The sequence below is a fragment of the Cebus imitator genome, unplaced genomic scaffold (assembly GCF_001604975.1).
Source record: "Cebus imitator isolate Cc_AM_T3 unplaced genomic scaffold, Cebus_imitator-1.0 Scaffold84, whole genome shotgun sequence".
NCBI lineage: Eukaryota > Metazoa > Chordata > Mammalia > Primates > Cebidae > Cebus > Cebus imitator.
The window spans coordinates 6,963,401-6,984,109 of NW_016107399.1; the positions used below are offsets into that span (position 1 = coordinate 6,963,401).

Sequence of the window (20,709 nt, forward strand, 5' to 3'; positions counted from 1 at the left end):
TCACTCTCCCTCTCACTCTCACTCTCTTCCTCTGTTACTCCCTATCTTTCTGTATACCTGATCTAATGGTATTTTAAATTCTTCCAAAGAAAACATGATTTTATAAAACTGTTATTGAGTTTTTAAGAGATTTTAGTCAGCATATTTGACTGTCAGTTATTAAATGTATGAAGGCTCATTATAATCATGCCTTTATTTTGGGTATTAGCTATTAAAAACTAAACTTCCTCAAACTGGCCTACAGGTTCTGTCCCACCTTCCTTACCTGCCCTCAAGCCTCACTGCTGTCCAGTCTTCTCTTCCCTCTCCACTCCTATCACTCATCTTTAGGTGCTCAAACACACTCTGCTTCATCTCCCTCAGGGCCTTTGCACATGGTTCACCATACTTGGAGGTATCCTCTCTAAACACTTTCTAGCTAATGCCAACTCTCAAATCTAAATCTAAATATCATTTTTCATTCTAAACTGAATCTACATTACACAATGTAAATCCAATAGTCCTATAGATAGGGGTCCCCAACTCCCTGGCCACATACTGATACTGGTCTGTAGCCTATTAGGAACCTGGTTGCACAGCAGGAAGTGAGCAGCAGGCAAGCATTACCACCTGAGCTCTGCTTCCTGTCAGATCAGCAGCAGCATTAGATTTTCATGGGAGTGTAAACCTTATTGTGAACTGTGCATGCAGGGGATCTAGGTTGTAGGCTCCTTATGAGAATCTAAACTAATGACTGATGATCTGAGGTAGAACAGTTCCACACCCCACCTCCCACAGCCATCCCTGGGAAAAAAATGTCTTCCAAAAACTGGTCGCTGTTGCCAAAATGTTTGGGGACTGCTGCTATAGATGCAGATATGTTGTGAATCTAGTAGCTTTCTTTCCTAGTACTGACCACAATTAGAAACTCTGTCTCATTAGAATAGTACATAATATAGTATCAGTCTCTCCAGCGTGCCTGGGAGCTCCACAGGGTCATGGGTTGCAACGTTTTGCTCACCATTAGATCTCTATTTACTAGCGTAGTGCCTGGCCTATAGTAGGTATCACCCCTTAGCATATATAAACATACACTGTCAAGAAACTCACCACTTGACTACAATCAGTAAGACTGGGGAAATTTAAATTGGGTCACTCAGTTTCCAACAATGGAGCAAAATTTTAAATACACACACACACACACACACACACACACACACACACACACACACACACAAAATCAAGCAAAGCATCTATTTCCTATCCTGATGGCTGTCTCCAACAGCTGTGAGCACTGAAATATATGTAAGTATTTGACATTTTAGTGAGATTTGTATTCTAGTTTTACCTAGAGTATCTTTATTTTTATGACAGAAATCATTCAATTTGGCCTCTACTTTGCTTATAAACTTATTAACTGTTTTCTTTCAGCTTCTGAATAACTTCTTCAAGGAACCTTTCCCAGAAGTATTTTTGGTCCTCTTCAGAAACTGGATCAATGATTCCAATCCTGTAGTTAGCAAACTGAGTCTTCTGAGAATTGCCCAGATGTCATCAGTTGTCAATGAGGTATGCATATGTGATTTGTGTCTGCCAGCACCATCAAAGTCATAATCTGAGATTTTGATATCATTTAACATCTTCCCTGTTAAAGCAGTGATACTTTTCAGTTTCTATATAACTAAAACATATCAAAGCCTGCTGTTTTATTAACAAGGAAACTAAGTTGAATAGCAAGGATGTGTTAAGTTCATTTAGTGGCTTTATTGCCTTTTTTTCACAGGAAATCATTCATTTCACTCAGAATGTATTTATCCTCATTGCCCTAGACTCGTGTAACAGTTGAAATGATACACACATGTTAATTTTCCCCAACATAAATACATGTGTACACATTACTTCCTATCTCAGAGCACGTGCTTAAGCTTTTTCTTCTATTCATAATGTTCCCACTTTGCCCACACATATTTACATTTTTCTCCTTTTTCAATGATTAGTCCAAGTCAAGCCTCACTGAAAATTCTTATCTCTAGCAGCCACATCCCTCTCAGACCCATATCAATTATGAGCAATCATATTTTATACCAGTGGCTCTCAAAGTATACTTCTTGAACCTGCAGTATTAGCATCACCTGGAGACACTAGAATTGCAAACTGTGAGACCCCACTCCAGTCCTATGGAATAAGAAATTCTGGGGTGGGGCCCACCAATCTGTGTTTTAAATGTTGTCCAGGTGACTGCAATTCAAGTTAAAGTTGAGAACCACAGTCTTATATTGTTTCCCACTGACTCACGTGAATACGTCTTGCCTTCAAGGTCAACTGAATTTAAGCATGTTCCACGTTCTGTAATTCTACACTCCAAAGTATCGTGCACAATGCCAAGAGTGCAAATGTTCTATAAATCATTATTATTTTTATAATAAATCTAATAAGAAATCCTTATTTATCTACTGGGCGTAGTCTCTGAAAACAAGCCTATCAGTGGATACCTACTGTGCCTACTGGCTTAGAATGACATAAGCCATGGTCTGTTTGAATAAATAATACAAGTTGGTGGATTTACCAATAATGTATGTTCTCTTAGCAGCAAATTATTTATTGCTTTATCCAGAGTTTTTCCCAGTGTTGTTAACAACTGACAGAAAAATTCTGTCAAGGCTTCCTAGGAAAGTGAAGGAAAGGTAGTGGAAAGTGATCTGGGTTGAGAGTTAATATACTGTTGGTAAAGACACAAATGGCCTCTGGCACTGACTAGTTCTTAGCTCTCTTTTTTTCTCCTTAAAGCTATTATTTTGACAAATAATACGTATTCATTCCCTTTAGTCCTTTTCTTCTTGCCTTTCTTTCTCTCTGGTGTCTCCTTTTCATGTTTTTCCTTGCCTTCTATTTTGATTGGTTCTGACCTACATTGACTCCCATGACCTACCCGAGTATCTCAGAAGCTCTCATATTCAAATGGGTCACTATAATCTAATTTAGAGGTCGTTATGCCAGTGGTGTGTTGGTAAATGTTTGACAGCCAGCTCCCTGGAAATAAGGCCAATTCCCTGACATAAAGATTCCCATAATGGCTAATTTCAAGCTTTCAAAGGAACGTCACCAACCATGGAACTGGGAAAAGATGCACAATAGGACATCATTATTTGATATTCCTGTCATTCAGACACAATGCCCATAAATAACCTCAAGAGCACAGATAATGGTAAAATGCAGCAAAAGAATGAGAGAGTGATAAATTTTTAGTATTATCAGTTTCTATATAATGTTAAATTTATATAATTTAACTTTTTTTTTTTTTTTTAAGACAGGGTTTCACCATGTTGGTCAGGCTGGTCTTGAACTCCTGACCTCAGGTGATCCGCCCAGCTTGGCCTCCAAAGTGCTTGGATTACAGGCGTGAACCACTACACCCGGCCTAATTTAACTTTCAATAAGGAGTTTTTTAGCAAAACGTCAACATTTTTGACAATCTGACAAGACTTTAGTGACTCAGCTTCCACACACCATGATGTGCTGCCAGACTCAAGGTATGTATACGAAATGTCAGCTCAAGTCTCCTGCCAGTTCCAAAATCCTACCATTTTTTTCCTTTTATATGTAGATAGAAAATGTCAGCAGTCTATTAATAGCCATCCTGGATGCCTTCCTTTCCAAAGATGAGACTGTTGTACGTCGGGCCTTGCTCACCCTTAGAACACTTTTAGCCAAACTGGACAAAGTGATCTACTCCTCTTTGTGCACCAGAATTGCTTCCAGCTACTGTCCTCTAATGGATCATGTAAGTTACACAGTTAGATGTATGAGATCATTAGGTTTTGTGGTTCAACTGAAACTCAAGTCGAGGCAATTATGTTAGGTCACAGAATAAATCAATAGAAGATAATCATTTTGTAAGAAGCCATCACTTATTTTCCAGAGATAACAATATTAGTTAAGTATTGTCTTTTTTTTAAGTACACGGTGAGAACCTGGAGAACAAAAAAGAAGAAGAATCAAAGAAAAGCCTCTGTCCTTGGATGAAATTGTGGCTTTGTGACTATATGTTGATTAACCTTATATCTGGACTGCCTGGGTTCAAATCCCTCTTCTACCCCTTATTGGCTATGAAACACTGAGAGAGTGATTTCTTCAGTCTTTTGGTATATTATTTTCCCCATCTATAAAACAACAATAGTAACAGAGACAGAATTAGGTTTAATATGAGGATTAGATTTGATATTTGCCATGCCTCAAATAAATGTTTGTTATTATCGTATACAACTTGAATTTAAAAGTATTTTATCAGAAAGTCATTCCTTTTGAAAACTCTCATTTTGCCTGGTAAATATGTTTCAGAAAAGTTGAATGAAAACTTTGGTATGCCATGGGGAATCTATGTATATTTTTAAATTCCATGATAAATTGTTTGTGAACCAGAGAATTATTTCACAGCAAATTATGTTGCCAAAACTTCCAAGTTTTAATTACTACATTTCAGTGAAGAAGAGCACAGTATTATTAAATTATAAAAGAAAAGAAAAAAAAATGTAGTGGCAAAAATGATTTTTATAAACACATCAGAATAGTAATAATAATAGTGGCTTGAAGGGGGCATGGCCAAGATGGCCAACTAAAAGCAGCAGCGTTGGGAGGCTCCCATTGAAAAGAACCATAAGAGCATGCAAATCCTGCACTGGCCACTGAGGTATCCAGGTTCTGTCATTAGAACTGACTAGGCAGCTGGCGTGACCCACGGAGAGGAAGGCAGAGCAGTGTGATGCAGTGGCCCACCTGAGAGCCACATGGGCCAGGGGAGCCCCCACCCCCAGGCAAGGGAGGCAGTGAGTGAGTGTGCTACACAGCATGGGAAAATGTGTTTTTTCCACAAAGATCTTACTCGTGAGCCCATGCCACCAGGGCCTAGGGTCCCAAACACAGAGCTGTGCAGATTTTCAACAGTCACTAAGCTAGAATCTGTTTAAAACTGCTGATAGCATTAGCAGTAGTACCTAATGTAGGTGATGGGGTGATGGATGCAGAAAAACACCAGATGTGATGGATGGCACATCTATACCTATGTAACAAACCTGCACATTCTGCACATGTATCCCAGAACTTAAATTACATACATATATATATATATATATATATTTTTTTTTAAAGACTGCTGAGCTCCCAGCGGGAGGGGGGGTGACTAGCACAACAGCTGCTGCTGCCTGCTGTCTAAGCCTTTTGAACTCCTTGGGGGAGGGGCAACAGCCAACACTCAGACTGAGAGCCACCTAACACACTAAGCTCCCAAGGGGGAAGAGGGGCAGCAACCATCTCTATAGCCCCAGGTCACGCTTTTCCCCTGCTGGAGCCAGTAATACTGGATGGCTTGATGCCAAGAGATATCCCCCACAGCACAACACACCAGCTGTGGCAGACTGCAGACAGAGTTCCTCTTCAGGCTTGACCTTGACCCATCCCTCCTCACTGGGGTCTCCCTGCAGGAAATCTGACTACTCCAGTTAGAGGCTCAAGGACAGAATTCTGATCTCCCTAGGCCTTAGCCCCTAGGAGGATGGGTGGCCACAGTCTCTGCACACCAGCAGACTTAGCCCTTCCTCCTATTAGTTCATGAGAATCAGGGCAGCCCAGACAAGTGGACTTCCCCCAGCAAAGCACACCCCCTCTACCAAGGGACAGCCAAAGTGCTTCATTAAGTGGGTCTTTCTCCCCATAAAATCCAGCTGTGTGAGACCCTCCAAAATGGATCATTAGAAACCCTATACAGGAGAGATCCTAGAGGTATCAGAGGAAGTGCCCCTTGAGATCCCAGAGGAAGGAGCAGACACCATCTTCACTGTTCTCCAGATTCCTCAAGTGACATCTCCAGACATGGGAGCAAACCAGATGACTAGGGCCTGAAGTAAATCCCCAGACAACTGCAGCAACCCTACAGAAAAGGGACCAGACCACTGCAAGAGAAACAAACAGAAAGCAAGAACAACAATAACAACAACAACAACAAAAAATAACCCCCATAAAAACCCTATCCAAAGGTCAGCAGCCTCAAAGATCAATACTAGACAAACTCATGAAGATGAAAAAGAATCAATAAAACAATGCTGAAGGCCCAAAAGGCCAGAGTGCCTCTTCTCCTTCAAATGGTCACAGCACCTCCTCCAGCAAGGGTGCAGAGCCAGATGAAGGATGAGATGGACAAAATGACAGAGGTAGACTTCAGAAAGTGGGAAATAACAAACTCTTCTGAGCTAAAGGAACAAGTTCTAACCCAATGCAAAGAAGCTAAGACCTTGATAAAAGGTTAGAGGAGCTGCTAACAAGAATAACCAGTTTAGAGAGGAACATAAATTACCTGATGGAGCTGAAAAGCAGCACGAAAAGTTGTGAAGCATACACAAGTATGAATAGCTGAACTGACCAAGTGGAAGAAAGGATATCAGAGTTTGAAGACTATCTTGCTGAAATCAGGCATGCAGACAAGATCAGAGAAAAAAGAATAGAATGGAATGAGCAAAACCTCTGAGAAATAAGGGACTAAGTAAAAGGACCAAACCTATGATTGATTGGAGTACCAGAAGGAGACAGGGAGAATGGAATCAAGTTGAAAAACATACTTCAGGATTTTAACAAGGAGAATCTCTCCAACATAGGAAGACAGGCCAACATGCAAATTTGGGAAATACAGAGAACCCCGCTAAAATACTCAATGAGAAGATCAACACCAAGACACATAATCATCAGATTCTCCAAGACTGAAATGAAGGAAAAAATGTTAAGTCAGCCAGAGAGAAAGGCCAAGTCACCTACTAAGGGAAGCCCATCAGACTAACAGTGGACTTCTCAACAGAAATCTTACAACGCAGAAGAGAGTGGGGGCAATATTTAACATTCTTAAAGAAATGAATTTACAACCCAGAATTTTATATCTAGCCAAAGTAAGCTTCATAAGCCAAGGAGAAGTAAAATCATTTCCAGGCAAGCAAATGCTAAGGGATTTTATCATCGCCAGACCTGCCTTGCAAGAGGCCCTGAGAGAAGCACTAAATATAGAGGGGAAAAAAAAACAAAAAACTTGGTACCAGCCACTGCAAAAACCACACCAAACTATAAAGACCAATGACACTATGAGGAAACTCCATCAACGAGTATGCAAAATAACCAAATAGCATCACGACGACAGGATTTAATTCACACATAAAAATATTAACCTTAAATGTAAATAAGCTAAATGCCCCAATTAAAAGGCACAGACTGGCAAATTGGATAAAAAGTCAAGATCCATTGGTGTGCTGTATTCCGGAGACCCCTCTCACATGCAAACATATATATAGTTTCAAAATAAAGGGATAGGGGAAAATTTACCCAAAAAAAAAAAAAAAAGGAGAGGTTGCAATTCTAGTCTCTGACAAAACAGACTTTAAACCAAAAAAGATTAAAAAAGACAAAGAAGGGCATTACATTATGGTAAAGGGATCAATTCAATGAGAAGAGATAACTATCCTAAATATATATGCACTCAATAAAGGAACGCCCAGATTCATAAATTCTTAGACACCTACAAAGAGTCTTCAACTCTCATACAGTAATAGAAGGAGAATTTAACACCCCACTGTCAGTAATACACAGATCAACAAGACAGAAAATTAATAGGATATTCAGGATTTGAACTTAGCTGTGGCTCAAGTGGACCCAATAGACATACGTAGAACTCTCCAACCGAAATCAACAGAATATACATTCTTCTCAGTGTCACATGGCACTGATTCTAAAATAAACCACATAATTGGAAGTAAAACACTCCTCTGCAACTGAAATCATAACAAGTAGCCTCTCAAAACACAGTACAAGCACATTAGAACTGAGAATTAAGAAACTCACTCAAAAGCACACAATTACATGGAAACTGAACAACCCACTCCTGAATGACTCCTGAGTAAATAATGAAATTAAGGCAGAAATCAATGTCTTTTGTAACCTATAAAGAGACTATGTACCAGAATCTGTGGCATATAAAGTAGTGTTAAGAGGGAAATTTATAGCACTAAATGTCCATGTCATAAAGCTAGAAAGATCTCAAATCAATACCCTAACATCACAATTAAAAGAGCTAAAGAAGCATGAGGAAACAAATCCAAAAGCTAGCAGAAGATTCGAAATAACTAAAATCAGAGCAGAACTGAAGGAAGTAAAGATACAAAAAAAAACCTTCAAAAAAATCAACAAATCCAAGAGCTGATTTTTCAAAAATATTAACAAAATAGATAGACCACTAGCTAGACTAATAGAAAAAAAGAATGAAGAATTAAATAAATAGAATAAAAATGATAAAGAGGAAATAACTACTGACCCCAGAAATACAAACTACCATCAGAGAATACTATAAATACCTCTACACAAATAAACTAGAAAATCTAGAAGAAATGGGTGAATTCCTGGGGACCTACACCCTCCCAAGACTATGCTAGGAAGAAGTTGAATCCTTGAATAGACCAATAACAAGGTCTGAAATTGCAGAAGTAATAGCCTACCAATCAAAAAAGCCCAGGACCAGATGGTTTAACAGCCGATTTCTACCAGAGATACAAAGAGGAGCTGGTACAATTCCTTCTGAAACTATTCCAAACAATTGAAAAGGAAGGACTCTGCCCTAACTCATTTTATGAGTCCAGCATCACTCTGATTCCAAAACCTGGCAGAGACACAAAACAACAAAAAACTTCAGGCCAATATTTGTGATGAACGCTGATGCGAAAATCCTCAGTAAAACACTGGAAAACTAAATCCAGCAGCACATCCAAAAGCTTATACACCATGATCAGATCAGCTTCATTTCTGGGAGGCAAGGCTGGTTCAACCTGCACAAATCAACCACTGTAATCTATCACATAAACAAAACCAGTGACAAAATCAAAATCATCATATCAATAGATGCCAAAAAGGCCTTTGATAAAATTCAACATTCCTTCATGTTAAAAACTCTCAATAAACCTGGCAATGATGAAAGCTGTTTCAAAATAATAAAAGCTATTTACGACAAACCTACACACAATATCAATCTGAATAAGGAAAAACTGGAAGCATTCCCTTTGAAAACCAGTACAAGAAAAGGATGGCCTCTCATCACTCCTATGCATCATAGTACTAGAAGTTCTGGTCAGGGCAATCAGGCAAGGGAAAAAAATAAAGCATACTCAAATAGGAAGAGAGGAAGTCAAATTGTCTCTGTTTATGGATGGCATGATTCTATATTTAGAAAACCTCATCACCTCAGGCCAAAAACTCCTTAAGCTGATAAGCAAATTCACAGTCTCAGGATACAAAATTAACATGCAAAAATCACAAGCATTTCTATACACCAACAATAGACAAACAGAGAGCCAAATCATGAATGAACACCCATTCACAATTGCTACAAAGATAATAAAATACCTAGAAATAAAGCTAATAAGAAATGTGAAGGACCTCTTCAAGGCAAACTACAAACCACTGCTAAAGGAAATAAGAGAGAAAACAAACAAATGGAAAAATGTTCCATGCTCATGGATAGAAATAACCAATATTGTGAAAATGGCCACACTGCCTAAAGTAATTTATAGATTAGGTGCTATTCCCATCAAACTACCATTGACATTCTTCACAGAATTAGAAAAAACTACTTTAAATTTTACATGGAACCAAAAGAGAGCCCACATAGCCAAGACAATCCTAAGCAAAAAGAACAAAGCTGGAGGCATCAAACTCTGCTACCCGACTTCAAACTATACTACAAGGCTACATTAACCAAAACAACATGGTACTGGTACCAAAATAGACATATAGACCAATGGAACAGAACAGAGATCTCAGAAATAACACCACACATCTACAACCATCCGATCTTCAACAACTCTGCCAAAAGCAAGCAATGGAGAAAGGATTCCCTATTTAATAAACAGTCTGGGAAAACTGGCTAGCTGCATGCAGAATCTGAAACTGGACCCCTCCTTACATCTTATAAAAAATTCGTTCAAGATGGATTAAAGACTTGAATGTAAAACCCAAACCATTAAAAACCCTAGAAGAAAACCTAGGCAATATCATTCAGGACACAGGCATGGACAAAGACTTCATGACAAAAAATGCCAAAAGTAATTGCAACAAAAGCCAAAATTGACAAATGGGATCTAACTAAACTGAAGAGCTTCTGCACAGCAAAAGAAACTATTATCAGAGTTAACAGGCAACCTACAGAATGGGAGAAAATTTTTGCAATCTACCTATCTGACAAAGGATATTAATCCAGAATCTACAGGAAACTTAAACAAATTTACAAGAAAAAAAAAATAATGGCCTCATCAAAAAGTGTGCAAAGGATATAAACAGACACTTCTCAAAAGAAGGCATTTTAAACAGCCAGCAAACATATGGTAAATCTCAACATCACTGATCATTAGAGAAACGCAAATCAAAATGAGATACCACAATGAGATACAATCTCACGCCAGTCAGAATAGTGATTACTAAAAAGTCAATGAACAAGGGGGCGGTGCCAAGATGGCTGAGAGGAGGCAACACTGGAATGTAGCTCCCAGCAAATGAGATGCAGAGGGCTGGAGGACTTCACGATTCCAAGTGAGGTGCCCAGTTCATCTTGGGGTAACTGGAAGGACACTGAAAGTAGCCCAGGAAGGGAGCCAAGGCAGGGCAAGAACTGCCCAGAGAGAACAAACCAAGACAGGGTGGGGTGTGTCCCCACCTGGAACCTGCAGCCCTCTCGGAGGATCAGGGAACTTCACCACCTTGGTGCTCCGATTTGGATCCTGTGCTTACCTCATCCCTCCTGCAACCCCTGGTCCACCAGAGCCCCACCAGACTGAGGGGTGTGATGGGTTGTCGATGCAAATCTAAGCGACAGCTCCCACCTTGTACCGCAAGTTGTTGGCTGTACCTGGGCAGAAGTTTGGACTAGTACCAGCGAAAAACCCGTCCCACAGAAAGAGGCAGAGTTGAAAGCAGGGAAACAGGTCAGAAGGCCTGGTGGCCCCACCCCCCACAAAAGTCAAACTGAAGCCCACACGCCAGAGAGCTTGGCAGCAAATACACCAGTTTGACCCCAACCAGGGAGACTGAGCTCAGGGAAGGAGAGATGCCATTGGGAAGGTGGGGCTAATTTCATCTGAAAACAAACCTCAGGAGAAGACCACCCACCCAGCACCTGACTGAATTTGAGGCAGCCGAGCAGCACCTCTACAGGCTAAAAAAGATACAGCTCCAACTGCAACAGAAGAGATGTCCACTCAGAGATTTCTTCTGAAATCACCAACTTCAAAGATCAAAGGGAGATAAATCCATGAAGATGGGAAAAAACAGCTCACAAAGCATGAAACCTTCAAAGACGAGAACGCCTCTTCCCCTTCCAGGGATCACAACTCCTCACCATCAAGGGAACCCAACAAGACAGAAAATGAGGTTGACGAATTGACAGAAGCAGGCTTCAGAAGGTGGATAATAACAAACTTCTCTGAGTTAAAAGACCATGTTCTAACCCAATGCAAAGAAACTAAGAACTCTGAAAAAAGGTTAGATGAAATGCTAACTAGAATAACCACACTAGAGGAGAACATAAATAACTTGATGGAGCTGAAAAACACAGCATGAGAACTTCAAGAGGCATGTACAAGTTTCAACAGCCAAATTGATCAAGTAGAAGAAAGGATATCAGAGATAGAAGATAAAATCAATGAAATAAAACAAGAAGGCAAGATTAGAGAAAAAAGTAAAAAGAACAAAGCCTCCAAGAAATATGGGATTATGTGAAAAGACCTAATCTATGCTTGATCAGCATACATGAATGTGACAGGGAGAATGAATCCAAGTTGGGAAACACTCTTCAGGATATTATCCAAGAGAACTTCCCCAACCTAACAAAGCAGGCCAAGATTCAAATCCAGGAAATAAGAAAACACTCCAAAGATATTCCTCAAGAAGAGCAACCCCAAGGCACATAATCGTCAGATTCACCACGGTTGAAATGAAGGAAAACATCCTAAGGGCAGCCAGAGAGAAAGGTCGAGTCACCCACAAAAGAAAGACCATCAGACTCACAGCGGATGTCTCAGCAGAAACTCTACAAGCTAGAAGGGAGTGGGGGCCAATATTTAACATCCTTAAAGAAAAGAACTTTCAACCCAGAACTTCATATCCAGCCAAACTAAGCTTCATAGGTGAAGGAGAAATAAAATCCTTTATGGACAAGCAATTGCTGAGAGATTTTGTCGCTACAAGACTTGCCTTACAAGAACTCCTGAAGGAAGTACTAAACATGGAAAGGAACAACCAGTACCAGCCACTGCAAAAACATACCAAATGGTAAGAACAACAATGCAATGAAGAAACCACGTCAACTAATGGGCAAAACAACCAGCCAGTAACAAAATGGCAGGATCGAATTCAAACATAACAATATTAACGTTGAATGTAAATGGCCTAAATGTCCCAATCAAAAGACACAGACTGACAAATTGGATAAAAAGTCGAGACTCAATGGTGTGCTGTATTTAAGAGACCCATCTCACATGCAAAGACTCACAAAGACCCAAAATAAAGGGATGGAAGAAGATCTACCAAGCAAATGAAGAGCAAAAAAAAATCAGGGGTAGCAATCCTAGTCTCTGACAAAATGGACTTTAACCCAACAAAGATCAAAAGAGACAAAAGAAGGGCATTACATAATGGTAAAAGGATCAATGTAACAAGAAGAGCTAACTATCCTAAATATATATGCACCCAATGCAGGAGCACCCAGATACACAAAGCAAGTTCTTAATGACCTACAAAGAGACCTAGACTCCCACACAATAATAGTGGGAAACTTTAATACTCCACTGGCAATATTGTACAGATCGACAAGACAGAAAGTCAACAAGGATATCCAGGACATGAATGCAGCTCTGGACCAAGCAGACCTAATAGACATTTACAGAACACTCCACCCCAAATCCACAGAATACACATTCTTCTCAGCACCACATCACACTTAATCTAAAATTGACCACATAATTGGAAGTAAATCACTCCTCAGAAAATGCCAAAGAGCAGAAATCATAACAAACAGTCTTTCAGACCACAGTGCAATCAAATTAGAACTCAGGATTAAGAAAAGCACTCAAAACTGCACAATCACGTGGAAACTGAACAACTGGCTCCTGAATGATGAATGGATAAACAATGAAATGAAGGCAGAAATAAAACTGTTCTTTGAAACCAATAAAAATGAAGACACAATGTACCAGAATCTATGGGACACATTTAAAGCAGTGTCTAGAGGGAAATTTATAGCAATAAATGCCCACATTAGAAATAAGGAAAGATCTAAAAGTGACACCCTATCGTCAAGTTGAAAGAGCTAGAGGAACACGATCAAAAAAAATCTTAAAAGCAAGCAGAAGACAGGAAATAACTAAGATCAGAACAGAACTGAAGAAGACAGAGATACAAAAAAACACTTCAAAAAATCAATAAATCCAGAAGCTGGTTTTTTGAAAAGATCAACAAAGTAGACCACTAGCTAGACTAATAAAAAAGAAAAAAAAGAATCAAATAGATGCAATAAAAAGGATAAAGGGAAGATCACCACCGATTCCTCGGAAATACAAACTACCATCAGACATTACTACAAAGAGCTCTATGCACATAAACCAGTAAATCTGGAAGAAATGGACAAATTCCTGGACACTTGCACACTCCCAAGACAATACAAAAACAGTGAATCCTCCTCAACTCTATGAGACCAGTATCATCCTGATACCAAAACCTGGCAGAGACACAACTAAAAAAGAAAACTCCAGGCCAATATTCATGATGAACATTGATGCAAAAATATTCAGTAAAATACTGGCAAACTGAATCCAACAGCACATCAAAAAGCTTACTGACCACGATCATGTAGGCTTCATCCCAGGGATGCAAGGCTGGTTCACCGTACACAAATCTATAAACGTAATCCACCACATAAACAGAATCAAAGACAAAAACCACATGATTATCTCAATAGACGCAGAGAAGGCCTTCAACAAAATTCAACAGCCCTTTATGCTAAAAACTCTCAATAAACTAGGTATTCATGGAATGCATCTCAAAATAATAAAAGCTGTTTATGACAAACTCACAGCCAATATCATACTGAACAGTCAAAAACTAGAAGCATTCCCTTGAAAATCTGGCACTAGACAAGGATGTCCTCTCTCACCACTCCTATTCAAAATAGTATTGGAAGTTCTAGCCAGAGTAATTAGGCAAGAAAAAGAAATAAACAGCATTCAGTTGGGAAAAGAAGTTGTCAAATTGTCCCTATTTGCAGATGACATGATCATATATTTAGAAGACTCCATCATCTCAGCCCAAAAACTCCTTAAGCCGATAAGCAACTTCAGCAAAGTCTCAGGATATAAAATCAATGTGCAGATATGACAAGCATTCCTATACACCAATAAGACAAACAGAGAGTCAAATCATGAGCAAACTCCCATTTACAATTGCTACAAAGAGAATAAAATGCCTAGGAATACAACTAACAAAGGATGTAAAATATCTCTTCCAGAAGAACTACAAACCACTGCTCAAGGAAATAAGAGAGGATGCAAACAGATGGAAAAACATTCCATGCTCATGGTTAGGAAGAATCAATATTGCAAAAATTGTCATACTGCCCACAGTAATTTATAGATTCAATGCTATCCCCATCAAGCTACCATTGGCCTTCTTCACAGAACTGGAAAAAACCACTTTAAACTTCATATGAAACCAAAAGAGAGCCCATGTAGCCAAGACAATCCTAAGCAAAAATAACAAAACTGGAGGCATCACACTACCTGACTTCCAATTATACTACAAGGCTACAGTAATCAAAACAGCATGATACTGGTACCCACACAGGGATATAGACCAAAGGAACAGAACAGAGGCCTCAGAAACAATGTCACCCATCTACAACCATCTGATCTTTGACAAACCAGACAACAACAAGCAATGGGGAAAGGATTCCCTGTTTAATAAATGGTGTTGGGAAAACTGGCTAGCCATATGCAGGAAGCTGAAACTGGACCCCTTCCTGACACCTTACACAAAAATTAACTCCAGATGGATTAAAGATTTCAACATAAGAACTAACACCATAAAAACCCTAGAAGAAAACCTAGGCAACACCAACCAGGACATAGGCATAGGCACGGACTTCATGAATAAAACACCAAAAGCATTGGCAACAAAAGCCAAAATAGACAAATGAGATCTAATTAATCTTAAGAGCTTCTGAACAGCAAAAGAAACAATCATTAGAGTGAACCGGCAACCAACAGAATGGGAAAGAATTTTTGCAATCTACCCATCTGACAAAGGGCTAATATCCAGAATCTACAAAGAACTAAATCAGATTTACAAGAAAAAAACAAACCCATTCAAAAGTGGGTGAAGCATATGAACAGACACTTTTCAAAAGAAGACATATATGTGGCCAAGCAACATATGAAAAAATGCCATCATCATTGGTCATTAGAGAAACACAAATCAAAACCACATTGAGATACCATCTCATGCCAGTTAGAATGGCAATCATTAAAAAATCTGGAGACAACAGATGCTGGAGAGGATGTGGAGAAACAGGAACACTTTTACACTGTTAGTGGGAGTGTAAATTAGTTCAACCATTATGGAAGACAGTGTGGTGATTCCTATTCCATTTGACCCAGCAATCCTATTACTGGGTATATACTCAAAGGATTATAAATCACTCTATTATAAAGACACATGCACATGTATGTTTTTTGCAGCAATGTTTATGATAGCAAAGACCTGGAACCAACCCAAATGTCCATAAATGATAGACTGGACAAAGAAAATGTGGTACATATACACCATGGAATACTATGCAGCCATAAAAAATGACAAGTTTGTGTCCTTTGTAGAGACATGGATGAATCTAGAAACCATCATTCTCAGCAAACTGACACAAGAACAGAAAACTAAACACCGCCTGTTTTCTCACATGGGCGGGTGACGAAAAATGAGAATGCTTGGGCACAGGGAAGAGAACACCCACTGGGCTAGGTGTGGGGGTGGAAGGGCGGGAAGGGGAGGGAAAGCGGGGTGGGGGCAGGGAGGATGGGGAGGGATCGCAGCAGGAGAAATGCCTGATGTACACAACAGGGGTTGGAGGGGATGGAGAGAGCAAACCACCATGGCATGTATGTACCTATGCAACAATCCTGCAGGATGCAGGATGTGCACATGTACCCCAGAGTCCAAGGTACAATAAAAAAAAGAAAGAAAGAAAACATACAAGTAAGTGTGCAGCAAACCTAATATGTTCTGGATTCTATGATTGTAACAGTGAGCATATGAGCAACTAATAACGGAAAACCATTTCTTTTTGTCAAAAAAAAGAAGTCAATGAACAATAGATGCTGGTGAGGCTGTGGAGAAATAGAAAAGCTTTTGCACTGTTGGTGGGAATATAAATTAGTTCAACCATTGTGGAAGATACTGTGGTGATTCCTGAAGGATCTTGACCCAGAAATACCATTTGACCCAGCAATCACATTACTGCATATATACTCGAAGGAATACAAATCATTCTACTATAAAGACACATGCACATGTATGTTTATTGCAGCACTATTTTCAATAGCAAAGTCATGGAACCAACCCAAATGTCTATCAATGATAGACTGGATAAAGAAAATGTGGTGTATGTACACCATGGAATACTATGAAGCCATAAAAAGGAATGAAGGTCATGTTCTTTGTAGGAACATGGATGAAACCGGTAGCCACAGGAACAGAAAATTGAACACTGCATGTTCTCACTCATAAATGGGAGTTGAACAATGAGAACACATGGACACAGAGGGGAACAACACACACCGGGGCCACTTGAGGGGTGGGTGGCAAGGGAGGTAGAACATTAGGATAAATAGCTAATGCATGCAGGGCTTAAAACGTAGATGATGGGATGATAGATGCAGCAAACCACCATGGAACACATAGACATTTGTAACAAACCTACACTTTCTGCACTTGTATCCCAGAACTTAAAGAAAAAAAAAAAAAAGCTTAATTTATTGAACACTTAATATATAGCAGGGGGTTTTCTAAAGGACTTACATGAGCTATCTTACATAAATCTCTAAGCAACTGTATTACTATTATCCAATTTTCATGTAAAGAAACTAAGGCAAAGAGAAGTCAATATTTGGCCAAGGTCATATATCTGATAAAGTAGTCAGAATGCTCATATAAAAATCATTTTCAATACGAGATTATAAACATTTCCTCAAAACCAGAAGGTGATGACATGTTTTTTAAAATTTAGGCCAAGTGTAGTGGCTCACGCCTGTAATCCCAACACTTTGTAAGACTGACATGGGAGGATTGCTTGACCTCAAGAGCTTGAGACCAGTGGGAGGGTTGTTACAGCCAAGGGGTTCAAAGTTGCAGTGAGTTATGATCCTGTCTCTGCACTCTAACCTGGACAACAGAGTGAGACCCTGTCTCTAATAAAATACAAATAAATAAAAATAATTAACCTCTTCTGACTTGCAATTTTTCCTTTCTAGAATTATTTTTATCCAATTACCTTCCTATTTGGCATAAATAGCCCTTGAAAACCTGGTTGTATGCCAGTAGGCCAAGAGCTCCCCTTGCTACTCAGTGGCAACTCAGCCAAGTCCTCCAGCCTTTGAACAGAGCATGGTTACATTACTCTAACTATCTTTACAAAAATTATCTCCAAGTTATACACACTATTCCAGTTTATAATTTTAGGACATTATTAAATACTAATCAGCTTCCTGAATTTAAGAAACTCATTTTTCACAGGAGTTTTTTAATGCAATCTGAATTTTGGTAAGTACCTTCTTTTACTAGTTTATATATTTTTTATCTTTATTAAGGCATAATTAATAAATTAAAATTATATTTACAGAGTACAATATGATGTTTTGATATATGTATATATTGTGAAATGATTAAATCAAACAAAATTAACATAGCCGTACCTCACATATCATTTTTTTTTTTGTGCTGAGAACATTTAAGATCTAATCTCTTTGCAATTTTAAAGTTTAAATTACATTATTAACTATAGTCTAATATAACTAGACTTACATTAGATTTCTAGAATTTATTCATCCTGTCAAACAGAAACTTTATATCCTTTAACCAACAACTCCCTCAGTGCCTCTCATCACCCTTCAGCTGCTGGCACTAGTCCCACTTTCCTCTTCTATGTGTTCAACCTTTTAATATTCCACATATAAGTGAGATCATGCAATATTTGTCTTTCTGCTCCTGGATGATTTCAAACAGCATGATGTTCTCCTCTTCTATGAGTTCAACCTTTTAATATTCCACATATAAGCGAGATCATGCAATATCTGTCTTTTTCTTCCTGGCTGATTTCAAATAGCATGATGTCCTCCAAGTTCATCCGTGTCGTACATAAGATTTTATTCTTTTTTAAGGCTGAAAAGTATTTCAATTGTTCCACTGATGGACACTTAGGTTAATTCCATATCTTGGCTATTGTGAATAACAGGTAAGCAAATATTATTTTAAAATTAAAAGGTGCACTAACTACTGAAACCCAATGTGAATTCTTTCTAAAAATAAAGTTTCATATGGCATGTTTATATGCACATATACATATATAGTATGTATACTTACATCAGGGGTGTGTGCGTGTGTGTAGATTATTGAAGAAAAAAGCCCTGACATTATTTTCAGATAAGGCCTTTTCTTTTTCAGATTAATGGAGGCATTCGAAGTATGGCAATTCGACATTTTGGTGAGTTACTTAGGGAAATGAGTCAGTACACATGGATGCTGAGCGATGTGGTTCTAGGAGGCTTAGTGCCCCTAATCGTCTTTTTGGAGGATGACGAAGAAAGAGTAGCTAACGTAAGTCATTTGATCTTCTCTTTCATAATTTTACAAGGAACTACAATGTTTTATCTAACAACAGATAAATAGATCTTCACTGACCTTTTTCTGTCTCACAGGCATGTAAATATACATTAAAAATATGTACCTTACAATTAAAGTGGTCAACATCATATTTGCTCAAAAATGCAAATTACAGTTTTGAGATGGTGGTGCTCAATATCTGTAACAATCTTGTAAGTGGCCCTTCCATTTTTACTACTATAAGAGTTGTAGAAAAGCTTAAAGTATATCCAAAGTGATTAGAAACTGTGATTGGGATAAGATATAAGATTGGATCTTGGAGAAAATAAAATGGAAGAAAGGATCTTAAGTGAGTGATCATACCTGGAGCTGAGAGGAATTATAATTTTCCACTTCCTCATTCCCAACATTGATCATCTATCTTTTCTTCTTCATCCATCCCACCCATTTTGAGCTATAGATGGGTACTAAGGTAGGAAGAACACCCCAGATCACGAAAAAGAAAACTAGAATTACTTTGCCACTGCCTCATGAGCTAGTCCTCTGAAACCCAGTGTGAACAGCAATGATAGACAAGTGGGGATGGGTGAATGCTAACCAAAGAATGGAAAAGGAGAATTGAGTTTGGGAACAAGAGTATAGTTCACACAAAAATAAAATCCCCAACTTTTAATTTGATCCTGATTTGGTATGTTGAAGCCTTTCTAGAGGGAGTAATTGTGCTATTTCTACAATTCCCCACCCCCTCCACTTTTTATTCTCAGATTATTTCTCACAGGAACTACATTAGAGATTTGATATCTGATACCTTAGGATTCCTGTGGAGCTCCAGAACATATCTTAAGAGAGCATCGGTTATTTTAGTAGGTAAATATAATTCAATCCTCATTTTCTAATTTGTCTTAAACAGTACGGAATGGAGAAGAAGCTAAAAGTCTTCCTTACATTTTTTTAAATGTCTCTGTTTATGAAGGATAACACTTGTCATGGTGATAGAGGTTAGTAAGTGTGATAAGAATAGAGTTCTGTTTTATAACACAGAGAAGATAGCTGTGTGATTATTATGCAAAGTGTGTTCAACAAAATGGATTTCAAAATTTAAGATGGTGACATACCACTGTTTATTATTCCCCCTCACCACTTAAAACTGACTACTGAAAGATTGAGAATTTTTAAATATACATAAAAACATCATCTTTGACCCAACTTGGACATCTGTAACCACAAATTACAATAGATGAGGAAGAACTACCAAATCCACTGAAGTTTTTAAAAAGTGGAAACAGGGGCAACCCAGGAAGATTGTAAGACTAGGCAAGTTTTTTATATCAGACAAACCTGACCAAATAGTTTTTCCCTCCCAGCTCTCACTGTGAAAATAAAAATTAATTATTCTTTATTTTGGAATTTCCAACTTGGTAGTGAGTTTCCAACTTGGCAGTAGGATCTTCCCTTAACCCCAATTAGCATCATGGAATAACAGGAGCAGCAAGGAATGAGGAAATACACAGTCACATTATACATATAGAGAGGGGGCTCCTGATCAGGGTAGATGACAATGTAAATTATGATCAGCACTAAAGCCCATTATCTGTGCTAATCAAAGAGGAGTGGCAGAACACACACAGACACAGACACAGACACAGACACAGACACACACTCTCACTCTCTCTCTTTCTCTTTCTCTCTCACTCAAAGAAAAGCCCTATGTTTTTATCATAACTTACTTTCTCTTTTTTTTTTTTTTTTTTTTTTTTTTTTTTTTTTTTTTTTTTTTTTTTTTTTTTTTTTTTTTTT

General features: G+C 38.5%; 1 protein-coding gene across 1 annotated transcript in view; it reads left to right on the forward strand.

Moving 5' to 3' along the window:
• MROH9 (maestro heat like repeat family member 9) overlaps positions 1-20,709 on the forward strand; it is a 99,353-nt gene that overhangs the window by 49,654 nt on the left and 28,990 nt on the right. Inside the window, exons 14-18 of the mRNA XM_017534033.2 lie at positions 1,411-1,548; positions 3,584-3,760; positions 18,754-18,906; positions 19,008-19,124; positions 19,677-19,779. Coding sequence (XP_017389522.2) covers positions 1,411-1,548; positions 3,584-3,760; positions 18,754-18,906; positions 19,008-19,124; positions 19,677-19,779 — 688 coding nt within the window. The remainder of the gene's footprint in view (positions 1-1,410; positions 1,549-3,583; positions 3,761-18,753; positions 18,907-19,007; positions 19,125-19,676; positions 19,780-20,709) is intronic.